Source organism: Microcaecilia unicolor, chromosome 7 (genome assembly GCF_901765095.1).
Source record: "Microcaecilia unicolor chromosome 7, aMicUni1.1, whole genome shotgun sequence".
Lineage (NCBI taxonomy): Eukaryota > Metazoa > Chordata > Amphibia > Gymnophiona > Siphonopidae > Microcaecilia > Microcaecilia unicolor.
Window position 1 is genome coordinate 194,574,020 of NC_044037.1, and position 18,540 is coordinate 194,592,559.

The following is an 18,540-nucleotide window of genomic DNA, read 5'->3' on the forward strand; positions in this document are numbered from 1 at the left end:
TGGCCAAGACCGAGCTTATTGTCTTCCCACCCAAACCCACTTCTCCTCTCCCTCCACTCTCTATCTCAGTTGATAACACCCTCATCGTCCCCGTCTCATCTGCCCGCAACCTCGGAGTCATCTTCGACTCCTCCCTCTCCTTCTCTGCGCATATCCAGCAGATAGCCAAGACCTGTCGCTTCTTCCTCTATAACATTAGCAAAATTCGCCCTTTCCTCTCTGAGCACACCAACCAAACTCTCATCCACTCTCTCATTACCTCTCGCCTTGACTACTGCAACCTACTCCTCACTGGCCTCCCACTTAGCCATTTATCCCCCCTTCAGAACTCTGCTGCACGTCTTATCTTCCGCCTGGACTGATATACTCATATCACCCCTCTCCTCAAGTCACTTCACTGGCTTCCGATCAGGTACCGCATACAGTTCAAGCTTCTCCTACTAACCTACAAATGCACTCAATCTGCAGCCCCTCCTTACCTCTCTACCCTCATCTCCCCTTACGTTCCTACCCGTAACCTCCGCTCTCAAGACAAATCCCTCCTTTCAGTACCCTTCACCACCGCCAACTCCAGGCTCCGCCCATTCTGCCTCGCCTCACCCAATGCTTGGAATAAACTCCCTGAGCCCATACGCCAGGCCCCCTCCCTGCCCATCTTTAAATCCTTACTCAAAGCCCACCTCTTCAATGTCACCTTTGGCTCCTAACCACTATACCTCTATTCAGGAAATATAGACTGCCCCAACTTGACATTTCGTCCCTTTAGATTGTAAGCTCCTTTGAGCAGGGACTGTCCTTTGTTATTAAACTGTACAGCGCTGCGTAACCCTAGTAGCGCTCTAGAAATGTTAAGTAGTAGTAGTAGTCTTGAGGTCTCCAGTTTTTGTCTGGATACTTTATTTCAAATCTGCAGTCCCTTATTTTGTATTTGGTGAGGGTCTGTTTGTATTCTGCATGTGTGGCTGAGGTGAAGGGGGATGTCTTAATTCCCAAACCATGGTTCAGGACTCCAAATGGCAGAGATGCCAAGGGTGGCCCATCCCAGTGCTGGAGATTGAAGGCCAATGAGTGAGGTTTTTTTCACAGGCCCCAGTCATGTCTAAAACTAGTTCTGGCAGGTGCACATTCCAAAAACTGATGTATTTGTGCCAATCAATAAATAGAAAATAAAATTCTCTTTTCTACCCTTGTTGTGTGGTCATTTTATTTTTCTTATTGTGTTGGTCCTGGTCTCTGTTTCTGCTTTCCTGTATTTTCTTAACTGTTTTACCAGAATGTCCTTCTGCATTTGGCACTTCTTTTCTCTCCATGGCTACCATCCATCTTCTCTTTACATCACTAAAGAGCATGGTTCGGGATAAGGTATCTTTCAAAGATATCACCATAACAGGGAAGATAGAGTATCCTGATAGTGAGGTTGCAAAAGAGATTGTAGTAGATCGGGTATCTTTAAATAACAATAAAAATCAGACAAAAGATTGCCAATTAATACTGTCAAGTACTAAGCATGATGTACTTAGGAACAACAAACATAGTTTGAAATGTCTATATGCGAATGCCAGGAGCCTAAGAAATAAGATGGGGGAGTTAGAATATATTGCACTAAATGAAAAATTAGATATAATAGGCATCTCTGAGACCTGGTGGAAGGAGGATAACCAGTGGGACACTGTCATACCGGGGTACAAATTATATCGTAGTGATAGGGTGAATCGGATTGGTGGAGGGGTAGCATTGTATATTAACGAGAGCCTTGAATCAAATAGATTGAAAATTCTGCAGGAAGCAAAACACTCCTTGGAATCACTGTGGATTGAAATTCCATGTGCAAAGGGGAAAAGGATAGTGATAGGAGTGTACTACCGTCCGCCTGGCCAGGACGAACAGACGGATGCGGAAATGTTAAAGGAAATCAGGGACGCAAACAAACTGGGCAACACAATAATAATGGGGGATTTCAATTACCCGCATATAGACTGGGTTAATGTAACATCTGTACACGCAAGGGACATAAGATTTCTTGATGAAATCAAGGACAGCTTCATGGAACAGCTAGTTCAGGAGCCGACAAGAGAAGGAAAAATACTAGACTTAGTCCTTAGTGGTGCTCATGATCTAGTGCAGGGGGTAACGATACGAGGGCCGCTTGATAACAGTGATCATAATATGATCGGTTTTGATATTGGCATTGAAGGAAGTGAAACTAGGAAATCAAGTACGCTAGCGTTTAACTATAGAAAAGGTGATTACGACAAAATGAGAAAAATGGTGAAAAAAAGACTGAAAGGAGCAGCTCGCAGAGTAAAAAACTTGCATCAGGCGTGGATGCTGTTTAAAAACACCATCCTGGAGGTTCAGGACAAATATATTCCACGTATTAGAAAAAAGGGAAAAAAGACTAAACGTCAGCCGGTGTGGCTAAACAGTAAGATAAAGGAAATCATTAGAGCCAAAAAACAATCCTTCAGAAAGTGGAGAAGAGAACCAACTGAAAGTAACAGGATAGATCATAAGGAATGCCAAGCCAAATGCAAAGCGGAGATAAGGAGGGCAAAAAAGGACTTTGAGAAGAAATTAGCGTTGGAAGCAAAAATACATAGTAAAAACTTTTTTAGATACATTAAAAGCAGGAAACCGGCCAAAGAGTCGGTTGGGCCGCTGGACGAATATGGTGTTAAAGGGGCGATCAAGGAGGACAAAGCCGTAGCGGAGAAATTAAATGAATTCTTTGCTTCGGTCTTCACCGAGGAGGATTTGGGGGGGACACCGGTGCCGGAAAGAATATTTGAAGCGGGGGAGTCGGAGAAACTAAACAAATTCTCTGTAACCTTGGAGGATGTAATGGGTCAGTTCAGCAAGCTGAAGAGTAGTAAATCACCGGGACCTGATGGTATTCATCCCAGAGTATTAATAGAACTAAAAAATGAACTTGCGGAGCTACTGTTAGAAATATGCAATCTGTCCCTAAAATCGAGTGTAATACCGGAAGACTGGAGGGTAGCCAATGTTACTCCGATTTTTAAGAAAGGTTCCAGAGGAGATCCGGGAAATTATAGACCGGTGAGTCTGACGTCGGTGCCGGGCAAGATGGTGGAGGCTATTATTAAGAATAAAATTGCAGAGCATATACAAAAACATGGACTGATGAGACAAAGTCAGCACGGATTTAGTGAAGGGAAGTCTTGCCTCACCAATCTAATGCATTTTTTTGAGGGGGTAAGCAAACATGTGGACAATGGGGAGCCGGTTGATATTGTATATCTGGATTTTCAGAAGGCGTTTGACAAAGTGCCGCACGAAAGACTCCTGAAGAAATTGCAGAGTCATGGAATCGGAGGTAGGGTATTATTATGGATTAAGAACTGGTTGAAAGATAGGAAGCAGAGAGTAGGATTGCGTGGCCAGTATTCTCAGTGGAGGAGGGTAGTTAGTGGGGTCCCGCAGGGGTCTGTGCTGGGTCCGTTGCTTTTTAATGTATTTATAAATGACCTAGAGATGGGAATAACTAGTGAGGTAATTAAATTCGCCGATGACACAAAATTATTCAGGGTCGTCAAGTCGCAGGAGGAATGTGAACGATTACAGGAGGACCTTGCGAGACTGGGAGAATGGGCGTGCAAATGGCAGATGAAGTTCAATGTTGACAAGTGCAAAGTGATGCATGTGGGTAAGAGGAACCCGAATTATAGCTACGTCTTGCAAGGTTCCGCGTTAGGAGTTACGGATCAAGAAAGGGATCTGGGTGTCGTCGTCGATGATACGCTGAAACCTTCTGCTCAGTGTGCTGCTGCGGCTAGGAAAGCGAATAGAATGTTGGGTGTTATTAGGAAGGGTATGGAGTCCAGGTGTGCGGATGTTATAATGCCGTTGTATCGCTCCATGGTGCGACCGCACCTGGAGTATTGTGTTCAGTACTGGTCTCCGTATCTCAAAAAAGATATAGTAGAATTGGAAAAGGTACAGCGAAGGGCGACGAAAATGATAGTGGGGATGGGACGACTTTCCTATGAAGAGAGGCTGAGAAGGCTAGGGCTTTTCAGCTTGGAGAAGAGACGGCTGAGGGGAGATATGATAGAAGTGTATAAAATAATGAGTGGAATGGATCGGGTGGATGTGAAGCGACTGTTCACGCTATCCAAAAATACTAGGACTAGAGGGCATGAGTTGAAGCTACAGTGTGGTAAATTTAAAACGAATCGGAGAAAATTTTTCTTCACCCAACGTGTAATTAGACTCTGGAATTCATTGCCGGAGAACGTGGTACGGGCGGTTAGCTTGACGGAGTTTAAAAAGGGGTTAGATAGATTCCTAAAGGACAAGTCCATAGACCGCTATTAAATGGACTAGAAAAATTCCTCATTTTTAGGTATAACTTGTCTGGAATGTTTTTACGTTTGGGGAGCGTGCCAGGTGCCCTTGACCTGGATTGGCCACTGTCGGTGACAGGATGCTGGGCTAGATGGACCTTTGGTCTTTCCCAGTATGGCACTACTTATGTACTTATTTATCTGACCCAACATCACTCCTGTCTTCCCGCCATGTCGAGCATCTCTCCCTCCCTCTGCCCACCCGGGGGTCCAGCTAGTGTTCCTCTTTATTCCCTTGCTGATGTTTTGTCTCCCTTTTACAGGACCAGCACCTCTCTCTCTTCCTTCTTTCCCCTGCTGATCCTGGCATCTCTTTCTCTCCTTGTCCTCCCCCCCCCCCCCAACAAAAATAAACTCTAGCACCTCTCTCCTTCTCCGCACCCTCTTTCTTCTTCACCCCCTCATTGGATCTCTCTTTTCTACCTGACCTCCTGTCCAGCACCTCTCTCCCTCCTTGCCCCCCCCCCCCACCGATGCAGAACCTCTCTTCCTCCTGGTGGTCTAGGGTACCAGGTCGGGCAACAGAGATCCCCAGTGCTGCTGCCTGTGCTGGCTCCAAGGGTCAAAATGGCAGCTGTGACCTCTTGCGGTAGTCTCACAAGAATTTGCAGCCACCATTTAGAACCGTGGAGCAACACAAGAAGCAGCGACTGGGGGGATCACTGCAGCCTGACCTACCCAAGACCACCAGGTCGTCATTCAGGTAGGTCTGAGGAGACTTTCCCAATGCATAAGAGGAGGGGGCTTTGGCGTGTGAGCTGGAGAATGGGGCCAAATGTGTGTGTCGCATACCAACTGTGTGTGACTTGGTATGTCTGAAATGGGGTCCATCATCGGATAGGGTCCCAGATGCAGAGCTGCTCCCGTTCCTCTGGGTCTTCACTGTGACCTACGCCTAGTAGTGGCAGTCAGTATGGAGTCTGTGACTGTTTACAGGCCCTGCTCGTTGTTGGCTTCCTGGTAGACTGGAAATCCATGAGAGAACTAAGGTCTGTAAGCGCATGCTGACTGCTGCTGCTGCGTCTGCCTTTGTGCTTTCAGTTGATGGAGGAGAAAATGGATAAGGGAGGCGACTGGAGGTCTACTTTGTTCTCATCATCTTCCTGGGTCATGTGAATTTTTACATATTAAATGAGGCCCTATAGGATAAATGGTTTGGGAGCACTGGTTTAGGTTCTGCGTAGAGATCTATAACTGTCTAACTTTATATAATTTGTAGGGTCAATTGTGTCCATCTGGGTATAAAATTGTCCACCTTCCAAGAGTAGGTAGATGAGGTGATGGAATTGCAATTTTGTATAAAAGCTTTTTCACCATTAAGACATTAGATTCTTGGAGTTCCCCGCATTTAGAAATTTTAGCTTGTGAATTAACTGATGAATCTTGGGTCACAATGTTTTACTTTCTTCTACTGTCCACCTGGGAAATGGAATCTAGCCAGGGAAATGTATGGATATGAGAATAATTTACTAGTTGGAAATGTTAACTTACATTTAGAGGAAAAATCAGATCCAGCTGTTATAGATTTCACAGATTTTCGTTAGGTTTTATATTTCCTGGATTAAGTTGTTCCCATGAAAAAGAACATCTTTTAGATGTTGTAGTTTTCTTATGTTCCTGGAATTCCATTATATCTGCCACTACATTTGACTGGGTCCCTTGGTCCAATCACTACCTCTTTGAATTAATATTAAATTGGAAAGATCAAAGAAAATCTAATAATTTAGAGCACAAACAGAAGATCAGAATGAGTGATATGGTGGATGTACTGGCATTCTGGAAAAAGATGAATGAAGTACAGTGCATTAATTGTAATGAGAAATGGATTGAGAATTGGGATCAAATTAGCAAAAATGTGCTTGATGAAATGGCACCAGTAACTGAAAAATATAAGTCTATTAGAAAATCAGACAAATGGTTTACTAGGGAACTTTTGGTCTTAAAAAAAGGAATGTAGAAAGCTGGAAAGGCAGTGATGAAACATTCTACAATGGAGAACAAACTGCTTTGGAGATCTAAAACAGAGAGAGAATATTTTTACAATTTAATTCAGCCAGAAAAACTAGATACTTACAAACTTTTAAAATAAGTTCATTCTGTTACATCTGTGATGGATTATGTTGAAAGTAGTACTGCCCCTGGTGCTTCTGAGTTATCTGTCTATTTTAAAAATAAGGTAGATATAATTAGAAATACATGTGGAGGGGCATTTTCAGTATGATGTCCAAGTCCAACTTTGGACGTTTTGCTCAAAACGTAAAAAATTCAAGTGGGGAATATAGCCATTTTCAAAGCAGAAAAACATCTTATGCCCCCCCAACCCCCCCCCCCCCCCCCAAAAAAAAAATAGCTATTTGCTAGATGCTTTTGTGCTCTGTGCATTTATCTTTTTGGTCCATTAAAAAAAAAAAAGCATGTCCAAGTGAAAAATGCACAAGTCATTGGGATGTAGGAAGAGCCAGCATTCTTAATAGACTGGCCACACAGACATCCCAGGAGAGCAGTGGGGCACCTTAGGGGGCACTGCAGTGGACTTCAAATAAATGCTTCCAGGTACACATCTCACTGTTGTTCCCTTATCTTGTCAGCTGAGCCCCCCCCCCCAAAAAAAAAAAAACCCACTACCCCCAACTGTACACCACTACAATAGCCCTTATGGTTGAAGGGGGACCTATATATGGGTACAGTGTGTTTATGGTGAGTTTTTGGGAGGGCTCACAGTGTCCACCACAGGCGTAACAGGTAGGAGGAGGTATGGGCCTGGGTCCACCTGTCTGCTGTGCACTGCACCCACTGCTAGACTACTCCAGGGACCTGCATTCTGCTCTAATGGACCTGACTATCTGAGGCTGGTAAGTAATGTTTTTAATCATATTTTTTGGGGGTGGGAAGGGGGATCAGTGACCACTGGGGAAGTAAGGGGAGATCATCCCTGATTCCCTCCAGTGGTCATCTTGTCATTTAGGGCTCCTTTTTGTGCCTTATTCGTTATAAAAACATGTCTAGCTCAAAACGGCTTAGTTTTAGTTCTGGACGGTTTGTTTCATTCCATTATGGCTGAAAAACATCCAAGTGTCCTATTTACAGAATGGCTCAATCTGCAACTTCGTTCTGATTGTTTTCCCTTGTCAAAATCTGAATGTGCTCACTCCTGTTTTGAAAAATCCAAAGGGAAATATTCAAGAACTAACCAATTCTAGACCAATGGCCTCTATCCCTGATGGAGGGTTGGGTCACTGAGCAAATTGGTTTCCTATTTGGAAAGGTTTCAAATATTTGCATGGATCTCAGTCGGGTTTTCATACAGGTTTCAGTACAGAAACCGTGCTTGCCTCTTTGATTGCTTCAGGCCAGAAGTTGCTAAGCCAGGTCAGACTTCTCTTATAGACCGCCTGTTCCTATAGGAATCTAACCCATCCCCGCCCGTCCCCACTGCAAGTAATCTCCTCCAGCTCCCGGCCCCCGCCCAGCCTTTTCCATGCCGCAGTCACTTTGATCCCCTTCTGTTCAGTGGGAACCCCCTCAGGACCCGGGTCCATCCCCGCGAGATCCCCGTGGACCTTGGTTCATCCCCATAGGATCCTTGTGGGATTCCTGCTATCCCCATTCCCGTGCAGCTCTCTACTGTGCACCCAAATGTACTCCAACTTTGCCACGTTCTCTTCTCTTTGGCTGCCTGGACGGACATGATACTTTTTGTTTTCCAGCCCATACAGCTGATACTGATACTCCTTACTGCCTTTTGAATTTGTAACTCATTTGGTCAGATACCAATGTTGCTGCTACTTCTTTGCAGCTATGCAGTGCTGATGTTATGACCTGGTTCCCTTGCCAAATTCTGCAGGGCAAATGCATAGCTCTGGGAGAGGAATTCTGTGCAAATTCAGCATTGAGCAATTGGGCAGAATTCCTCCCAAGAATAAAGCTAGTGCTGTTTTGGTATGACAGTAAACAAAAATGTGGAAGGCAAAACATCAAACACGTAAATCTGCCTAATAATTTTGCCAAAACTGATCTAATAAAGGAGACCCCATATATGCAAGTGATATATTCAATTAATAATTAAAACCTCAACTGCCCAGGGACGGTTAACAATAACCTGAAATACCCCTAATGGGCTACTGTCATAGGTTTAATTAAATACCGGAAAAAAGAAACAGTACACAACTACCGTTTCAAAAAGCCCAGATCATAAATTCACAAATTTGCAATATTAGGATCTACCTCAGTGAACCAACTATACCTAAAAGGCTAAGTGAAAAATACCACCGTGAGCCTTCAAAAACGAACGGTGCATGGCAAGGAAAGCAAAATGCTGATCTGCAGGAAGGCTTTAAGCTGGATTCAAGCGCAATCTTCACCCCACATAATTCAAACTGTTTTTTCATCTGTTCAACATGCTGGCGCTCCTAATAATCCTCGACAACGTAAGGATCCCCTTGTTTCGTGATGACTGGTATTTAATGAAATCTATGATAGTCGCCCATTAGGGGGATTTCAGGTTGGTAACGCCCTTGGGCAGTTGAGATTTTAATTATTAATTGAATATATCACTCTCATATATGGGGTCCACCACTTTTGTCAAAATTATTAGGTAGATTTAGCTGTTTTGGTATGACAGGTTTGCTACATAGGTACTGGATATTTTTACAGAGTTTTGTGTTACTTCACAGAATGCCAGTAGTGGGGGAAGTTTGCATCAGTATGACTGCGGTGATAAGAGAATATGAATATTTTTTGTGTGGCTGCTTTTGCTGGTTTTGGTAGACTGTGCTCCTCTGATACTGCAGATTTTTTTTGTGTGTGTATTCGAAATGGTAAGGCAGAGGAAAGAAATTGGTATTCTGTGATAACACATACCCTTCTGAGCATTTATATTTCCTCAGTACTTATGCCAGCAACTTCATGACATATTTAAAGTTGGGCCCTGATGATAGTGGCTTCTGCTGCCCACTACTGGGTAACTCATAGTAAGTGGCAGATCTAAACAGTTCAAATGAACATATAAGGCCAGATACACTGTTGTCTCATAGATGCAAGATGAAGAACACCTTAACATTCTCTCTCTCGCTCTCTCATCCTTTTGCTGAATTTGTGTTCCACAAACTCTTGTACCTACTATGGAAAGGAGGTGGAAGTACCCTCCACTGTGTTTTCTGAAATGGTTGCCTGCTGTGGTGCTGCCCCTTCATTATTCCCATCTGCCCCATTGTTTCTATGCACATTTCTGCTTGCCTTGTTCAACCTCTTTACTAATGGGCTGATGATCAGAAGCAAACGTGGGAGCGAGAGGCTATTAGCACCAGCCCCTGTGAACTTGTGTTGGGGGGGGGGACTGGAGGTCGCCGAACCTCCAGCCCCCATGTCACTGGGGTGGGGGTTTGACCTGTGTTTGACAGGTCTGGGATTTTGACAGCCTGGACCTGTCCAACAAGTGTGAGAGGATTCAGGCACAGTCTTCTTGCATTTTACCCTACGATCAGCGATAATAGCACTCCTTTAGTCTATATTCTTTTAATTGACTCTACCAGACCCATTTTCCATTGTGGTCTTGGCTGACTTGCAGAGCTGAATGGAGGTAATGTGGTTAGAGAGCATAGCTTTGCTTGTGGCTATGATTTTGATAAGTATCTTGTTATGCAAAATGGTTTTCTAATGCCTTCTCATGAACAAGAGGAAATTATTTTTTTTCTAACAGATTTTGTACATATCTTACCCCAGTAAGCAGAAACAAATGGTCCTACCAGTGCACCCTCACTGAACCAAAGCCACCCCACTGAATGTTCTCTTCCTGTATATTAGAGAACTGGAATTACTGCATTTTATCTGTCTGACTAAATTGTAAGCTTCATGGAGCAGGATCTTTATCTTCTCTGTATCTGTACAGTGTTGTATATACCTTGTAGTGCTATGTAATTGTATAAATATCAATAATGAAAAAGATGAAACCATTGACAGCTTGCTTAGTGAATATAGTAAAATTGCCCAAATTGACTTCAAGCAACATCATAACAGAGTAATCATAATGATCCACTAGAACTTGTGCAGGAATTATGGCTTTAGAGTCAACGATACTGGTATAACCACCATATAGAAAATGAAAACATCAAGATTTTATGTGATTTTTTTAATTCAAATGGACTGACATTTACAACGTAACAGTCTGTCATGGTAATCAAAAATAATACTGTGATTTTCGTCAACTTTGCAGTCCCAGGAGACAATAGAATTAAAGAATTGGAAAAATTAGTGAAATACTGAAATCTGACAATAGAAATGGCTAAGTTCTGGAAGATGCCATGTTGGTTATTATAGGAGCTTTAGGCAGTGTTTCAACAAGGATGGAATAGACAAAAATAAAACATAGAAGAGAAAATAAGATACCTTTTTTATTGGAGTAACTTAGTACATTTTTTGATTAGCTTTCGAAGGAAGCCCTTCTTCGTCAGATCAGAAATAAGCAATTGTTGATAGATGACAGTATATATAAGTGTAACATCAAAGCATTTCAGTGACAGTCTAACAGGGTGACGATGGGGTGGGTTAGGTGAGAGACAGGGAGGGCCGAGTGGATGAGGGACAGGGAGATATGCATGGTGATAAGAGGGTGACAAGGCAGTAGAATTTCTATGGTTTATAATGGGCTAGAAAACCCAGATCTTTGTTAATCCTTTCTGGTGGGTGTCAAAATATTTAATCATTCTGACTTCAAAGGTCTTATGTTCCTGTATTGTTTTAAAGTTCCCTTTTAGTATTCTCACCATTAAATCATTGGTACAGTGTTCTGGTTTTGTAAAGTGCTGTCCCACAGAGGTGGTATCCTGGTTGGTATTGGCATTTTTCATGTGGTGTCTATGTAAATTAAATCTCTTCTTTAGCATCTGGCTTGTTTCTCCAATATAGCACCCTTCATCACATTTCTTACACTGAATAATATATACCACATTGGAAGATGAGCATGTGAAGGATTCTTTTATGTTGAATGTTTTTCCGTTGTGAATGACTGTGGGGTCCTGTGAAATGTTTTGGCATAGTTTGCAGCTGGATATATTGCAAGGATGTGTGCCACTTTCTTCATTTTGCGTCTCCATAGGAAGTATACTTCTCACTAGTTTGTGTTTTAAGTTGGGTGGCTGTCAGAAGGCCAGCACTGGTGGGGATGGGAATATCTCTTTCAGTAAGTCCTGCAATTTTGTTGCTTTTATATTATCTTTGATGTATAATGCACAAGGAAAGAACGCACTTACATCAGGGGTCCTCAAATCCAGTCGTCAAGGTCCACAACCTAGCCTGGTTTTCAGGATTTCCACAATGAATATGTATGAGATCTGTTTGCATGCAATGGAAGCAGTGAATGCAAATAGATCTCGTACATACTCATTGAGGAAATCCTGAAAACCAGGCTAGGTTGTGGACCTTGAGGACTGGATTTGAGGGACCCCTGTTATACATAGTCTGCACATAGGCATTCCTGGGGGTGTAGTTGGGCAGAGCAGAGGCTGGAGTTGTAAACTACATGCGTATATTGACACCCTTTATGGCCAGCACATGAAAACTTTTATACCTTGTTAAAAATTCTTTCACATCCAAACCATTTACTGTTATATACTATTTACTATTGAATGGAATATCATATACTCGGCATCATGCATAATCAGGGCTTTTTTTGAGGGGGTACTTGGGGGAACTGAGTACCGGCACCTTTTCTACTGTCTACTAAAATTGACCCATGGTTCCCAAGTTTTAATGAAAGAGCTCAGGCTCTACACACCAATTCTGCCTTGTCATAGATTCTGTAACTGGTTGCAGGGGGTGATCACCCCACGCCTGGCGTTTGAGTACCGGCACCTTTTTTACTAGAAAAAATGTACTGTGCATAATATATCATAATTTGACACTCCCAATTTTGAAAAACTCTTCATTGTTCAGTGTTTTTAATATTTAAGAGAACCCTCTGAAATGGTGATTTTAAAGTGAACAAATAACCTACTACCACTTTTTTGTCATTGGTCTCCCAAATTGATGAATTAGTTCATGCACATCAAACGTTTTGTGCTTTCCATGTCAATTCTTTCTATGTATAGTTTACTCATACTCCTTATTCAAATACTTAGCTTTTCAACTCACTATAGGTATTCAGCTCAATCTTCATCGTGCCAATGTTTTGAATCCTGCATCAGGTTGTTGATCTGCTGCATAAATCAGAGTTTTTGGCATCATGCTTATTATTTTTTCTCTGTAAAATGTAAACATTACCTATGTACTGTTTAGATCAAATTGCATTCCCTCTGATCAAAGATGGTGGTGGCCCCATCTGCCCCAATATATATTATTATCACGACCCCATGCAGTGTTAAAGAACAACTATATAGAATACCTGAACTGGATTTATTCAAACTAACGACCACTATTCAATCTCGAGACTGAGTCCATGAGGCTTCACCAAATTAAGTTGAAAAATTCAGCGCTGCTCTTTATAGTTGAGCCATTACTGAATATTACCATTCTCCTACCCTACTTGAATATAATCAGTTCTCCATTTGATGCCGTCCAAACAATGAGAGCAATCAATCCAATGCTGGACTAATGGAATTGTGACCACTTTATTCAAAATATGAGATTTGTGCTCTTTTAAATGTTTCTTAATTGGTTTTGATTTTCGTCCTACATATATTAAGTTGCATGGACACGAGATGATATATATCAAGTTATAGGTGGTATCAGATCATGAGGAAACTTCAAGATTGTGGATCTGTCCAGTCAACACCAATCAATGTCAAATCATACTATTGACAAGAGTTACATTTAAAGTGACCCACCAAGTCTTTTATATGTCAGTTATTCATCAATGTTCCTCCCACAGCAATAAGCACAAATAGGATGTTCAAAAATACATGCATAAACCTGAAGAACTCGTCAATGGATATGCATGTTTTTCCAAACAACCTATTTCTGCTTATATCATCTCGTGTCCATGCAGCTTAATATATGTAGGTTGGACTTCAAGACCAATTAAAGTATTTTTAGCAGAGCACAAATCTCAAATTTTGAATAAAGTGGTCACAGCTCTGTTGGTCCAATCAGGCCTAGATTGGGGAGGAGGAAGGTCACTGGCCTGTCCTGTTTTACTGATCTAACGTCTGTTGGGACATTTCTCTCTGATTACTTTCTGCTTTCCTGTTATAAAGTGCAGTAGAGAAAATTTGATTAAATATAACTTTGTGTGCAAGAAAGAACAGAAGTGGGTTTGCACTAACACCACTCTGTGTTTTGTGTCTCTGCAGGTGTGACCCATGCCGCTATCTGGGCAGCTTGTATTTCATATCTCAGTGCTGCTGTCCCTCCTGCTCTGAGAACCTCTGCTCAGGGCATCCTACAGGGTCTACATCTCGGTTTAGGCAGAGGATGTGGAGCCATGATAGGAGGCGTGTTGGTGAATTTCTTTGGTAAGCAGTGGTGTTCCTCTCCATGTTCTGCGGTCCCTGATTTTGTAAGGCGTTTTTTAAAGCAATATTTCTAGATTTTCATGGTTTAAACGAAGATTTTTTTTTAATTATTGCTTATTTGTTGCTTTGGCTCATATAAGGTAATAAAAATGTTTTACATGGTATTTTGTGGATTACAGTATCACAACATGTTGTAACATAAGCAATCTCTAGGAGAAGGTAGTTTCTTTAATAGTACATGTAAGCTAGTCATGCCCGTCCCATCTGTAGGCTTTCTATAGGAGACATGTGCTGTCGGACAGGAAGAGGTGCTCCTGTGATGTACAGTGAAGTGCTCTTCTGCTGGACATGTGGTGACTGTAACAAAATGGGAATGGCATACTGAGGAAAGATGGGAAATGTGACCTTTCTAAAACCAGCAATGTAGACAAAGAAAACACTGAGGAGGAAGAACAGGGAACCACTGTGATCGTGTAGTATTGATTATAGTGGAGTAGGGTTGTGGGGATGGCTCTTCCAACACAAACCAAGGAGTTAGAAGTTTTGTTGTACACAGTCTCTATTATCATCAGTATATCTAGAAGACTCGACACAGAGCTGTGTTTTGGTGTACCCCCCCCCCCCCCCCCCATCTCAGGAGTCTATAGATGTATATGGTAACGTTGTGAATGTGAGACAACACAGCAATCAGCTGAGAATGGATTATAATACTCAGAGATTGCCATTTGTGCTTTCACACTGTCCCAACACATAGGGGGTCTTTTACAAAGGCACGGTAGCGTTTTTAGCACATGCTTTGTAATATATGGGCATCTTTAGCATTTAGCACACACTTTGTAAAAGTTCCATATAGTGTTTATATTCACAATGTTACTATACACATACATCTACAGACTCCTGATGCAGGCGTGTATGCCGAAACATGGCTCCGTGTTGAGTCTTCTAGATGTATTGATGATAATAAAGACTATGTGCAACAAGACTTCTGACTCCCTGGTTTGTGTTGGAAGATCCATCCTCATACCCCTACCCCACTATAACGTTTCTAATCCCAGCAGGTTTAAAACCACCCGAACCAGAGAAAGCAATGTGTTTTCAGCATGGCCCAACAGTATACATATGTGCTTGAATAAAAGATCAATTAAATTTTATTTCTCTTGCAGTTTATAAATGACAACACTGGCTAGGTGGGAAAAAAAAAGCACAAAAGGAAGACTGGAACAATGGGTCCATTTCATTAAAGATTGTACCATTGTTCCAGTCTTAAGAGGCCCTTTTCTTCTTCTTCTTGCTGTTTTAGTAGGTGGAAAGAAAACCAGCACTATATGGGATTCAGTCACCACCATGCCTAGACATCCTCTCTCCATGTTGATCCAGGGATCCCATTTAGAATGATCTTGGGTTATTCCATTGGTGTCTTGTGTTACTGTGAACAAACATTGCTGAGCTCAGTTCATTTTGTGCAGACAGAACTTCTAAGAAAGTCTGCATCTGCACATTTGGACCTTATTTATGCAATTGAGATAGAGGCAATGTATAATTTTTCTCTCCTTGTCTTTTGTGATATAGAAGGGCATTTTCAAAAGAAACATCTAAGTCGGAATTTGAACGTTTTACAAAGACGTACAAATTTGAAGGCAGGGAGAGGGTCATTTTCGAAAAAGATGGATGTCCATCTTTTGTGTTCGAAAATACCATGGACGTCCTTGGATTTGGACATTTTGTGATTTGGATGTCTTTCACTGTTGACCGTTTTCAAAATAAAGATGTCCAAGTTTAAAACGTACAAAGTCAAGCCATTTGGACATGCCAGGACAGCAGTCGGGCACCCAAGGGGGTACTGCAGTGGACTTCATAAAATGCTCCCAGGTACACAGCTCCCTTACCTTGTGTGCTGATCCCCCCCCAAACCCCCCAAAAAAACCACTACCCCCAACTGTACACCACTACCATAGCCTTTACGGGTGAAGGGGGGCACCTATATGTGGGTACAATGGGTTTTGGAGGGTTCGCTGTTTCCTCCACAAGTGTAACAGGTAGGGGGGGTATGGGCCTTGGTCCACCTGTCTGAAGTGCACTGCACCTACTACTCCAGGGACCTGCATTCGCTGTAATGAACCTGAGTATGACATCTGAGGCTGGCATAGAGGTTGGCAAGTAATGTTTTTCATCACAATTTTTGGGGGTGGGAGGGGGTTAGTGACCACTGGGGAAGTAAGGGGAGGTCATCCCTGATTCCCTTCAGTGGTTATCTGGTCATTTGGGGCACCTTTTTGTGCCTTATTCATAATAGAAACAGGTCCAGTTTTAGTGCTGGACGTTTTCGCTTTGTTCCATTGTGGCTCAAAGATGTCCAAGTGTTAGGATTGCCCAAGTCCCGCATTCAACACGCCTCCGATATGCCCCCTTGAGATTTGGATGTCCTTGCGACGGACTTCCGAGAAAGACTTCCAAAATGCGGTTTTGATTATGCCGATTTAGACGTCTCTGTGAGAAGGACGTCCAAGTGCCGATTTGTCACTTTTTGGGCGTCCATCTCTTTCAAAAATGAGCCTGATAGTGAAGTAAGAAGTTTGTGTGTGTGTGTGTGTGTTGGGGGGGGGGGGGTAGGAATCCTCCTAGAGTCTCCTCTAAAATTCAGGAGACAGGAAATAGCAGAAGCTTTCTTCTGATTGACTGAAACAGAATTCATTCTTGCCTCTGCTAGACTCGGGCCCTTGAAAAATATTGGGGAAATTTCAAACCCAACAAAATAATGATTATTTTTTTAAGTGTCACCTAATCTTTGAACTGTACAGCAACTTTGGGGTGTCATTGTAGGGGCTGCTGAAACGTTCCGAGGGATAGGCATGGCGTGCCTGGTGATCCTTCTGCTGTTTGCTCTCATCCAGTGGCTGGCGGTCCCTCAGAAAGAAGAAGGTGGGTGGAAGTATTCCTACATTCTGCAGTTAGTGCAGGACAGTTGTATGACACACAGTGAAGCAGAGAGGGCCAATGTCTGCCTGTCTGACTGTCCTGCCATGGCTTTCTAGGTTCTCACCTGTCTTTAAATAAGACTTGTTAGTTTGTGTAGTGTGGTTACCTTGAAAGCTCTCAAAGACTTGAATTGGTTATTGTGATGCAGTGTAACAAATACACTGAACATTTACCTCTGATACATTTCTTCTGTGATTTTTTTTGTTCAGTGTATACATATTAATTTTTGATGCATACATACTGGATGGTTTTTCAGGAGCCACATCAACATGTCACTCTAGCACATAATAAATGTGTCTTATTTCAGCCTCCAACAATGGGTGAGGGAAATAGAGGAAACTCAGAAAAAAAGTCACCTTTTTCTAAGTTTTGATTTTAACTGCTCTTGTGTCTGGCTTCAGTCTTTGAACTTGCTTTTAGTCTGTTGGCAGGAGCCAGTGGCATGGAGGAACAATTATGCCTTTTTCCTATGTTATACCATAAGGAGATCAGAAATCAGTCAAGGCACAGCCAGAGTGAGAACAAGTACGGGAAAGTGCTAAAAATTGCAAAATTAAAAAAAAAATTACTTTTGGCGAGCCATCCCTGACCGTGTAAGGGGAATGGTATTGAATTATTTTTATTGTATTACATACTGTAGTTCCCCCCACCTCCCCACCCCACACACTTTCCAACTTTTTATTCCAGAAGACCCTAGGCACTATTTTTAGAACCCCTGTGTGGCATCATTTGCTTTCTCTATTGCTGTTTGTGCATGCCTATACTATTACTTGACTCTGTGTATGTTTGTTTCACCTTTTAGGTGTTTCCTAGTGATAGTATAAAACCTTACGTAGACTTCAGCTGGATGAGCCTAACGCTCACAGCGCGACTGGTCACGTGACCATCCGAACTGCTCTAACGTATGCACGTCTCTTCCAAAAGACTCAATCCCTAGGCCAGTGGTTCCCAAACCTGGTCCTGGAGGCACCCCACCCAGTCAGGTTTTTAGGATATCCACAATGAATATTCATGAGAGATTTGCATGCACTGCCTCCACTGCATGCAGATCTCTCTCATGAATATTTATTTATTTATTTATTTGTTGCATTTGAACCCCACATTTTCCCACCTATTTGTAGGCTCAATGTGGCTTACATAGTACCGTCAGAGGCGTTTGCCCAGTCGGTGGATAACAAAATGGCGCTACTGAAAACTTGACTGGTTGGGATGCTTCCAGGACCAGGTTTAGGAACTTTTAAGTTCTGCCCTACCAGCCCAGAAATGGATTAGAAAACTCTCAAGAATCGATCCCTGTACTCTATCTCCATCTCTTTCCCTCAGATTTCCTGGACTTACCTTTAGAAGACCAGACAAAATGCTTACACTCGGTCCTTTCTGGTGCGTTTCACTCCTTAGCCCCTCTGAAACCAGTTAATTGTATATCTTCACATCAGAAAAAACCGTGGTTCCACAGTGGTTTGCGATTCTTAAAAATGTCAACTTCAAAAGCTGAACGGATTTGGAAAAGGTCTAAAACAGAGACTGACTTAGTCCCTCAAATTCAAACTTAGAGACTGCTTTTCTGAGATGAAAATGATAAAGTCCCAATTCTTTTCCAGTCGCTTTAATACTGTCCCCAACCCATCTAAAGAGCTTTATTCTATCTTCCACTCCTTAACATCACCTGACCCTAATTCTAGAAATAGTTTAACCCCTACAGCAGAAATGCTATCCCAATTTTTTGCATCAAAAACCTCAGATCTCCGCAA

General features: G+C 42.4%; 1 protein-coding gene across 3 annotated transcripts in view; it reads left to right on the forward strand.

Annotated features, from left to right (window-relative positions):
- Positions 1-18,540, forward strand: part of MFSD6 (major facilitator superfamily domain containing 6) — a 105,281-nt gene that overhangs the window by 68,758 nt on the left and 17,983 nt on the right. For all 3 annotated transcript variants that reach the window (XM_030210702.1, XM_030210704.1, XM_030210703.1), the window contains 2 exons: positions 13,652-13,813; positions 16,634-16,732. In XM_030210702.1, the coding sequence (XP_030066562.1) occupies positions 13,652-13,813; positions 16,634-16,732 (261 nt within the window). The remainder of the gene's footprint in view (positions 1-13,651; positions 13,814-16,633; positions 16,733-18,540) is intronic.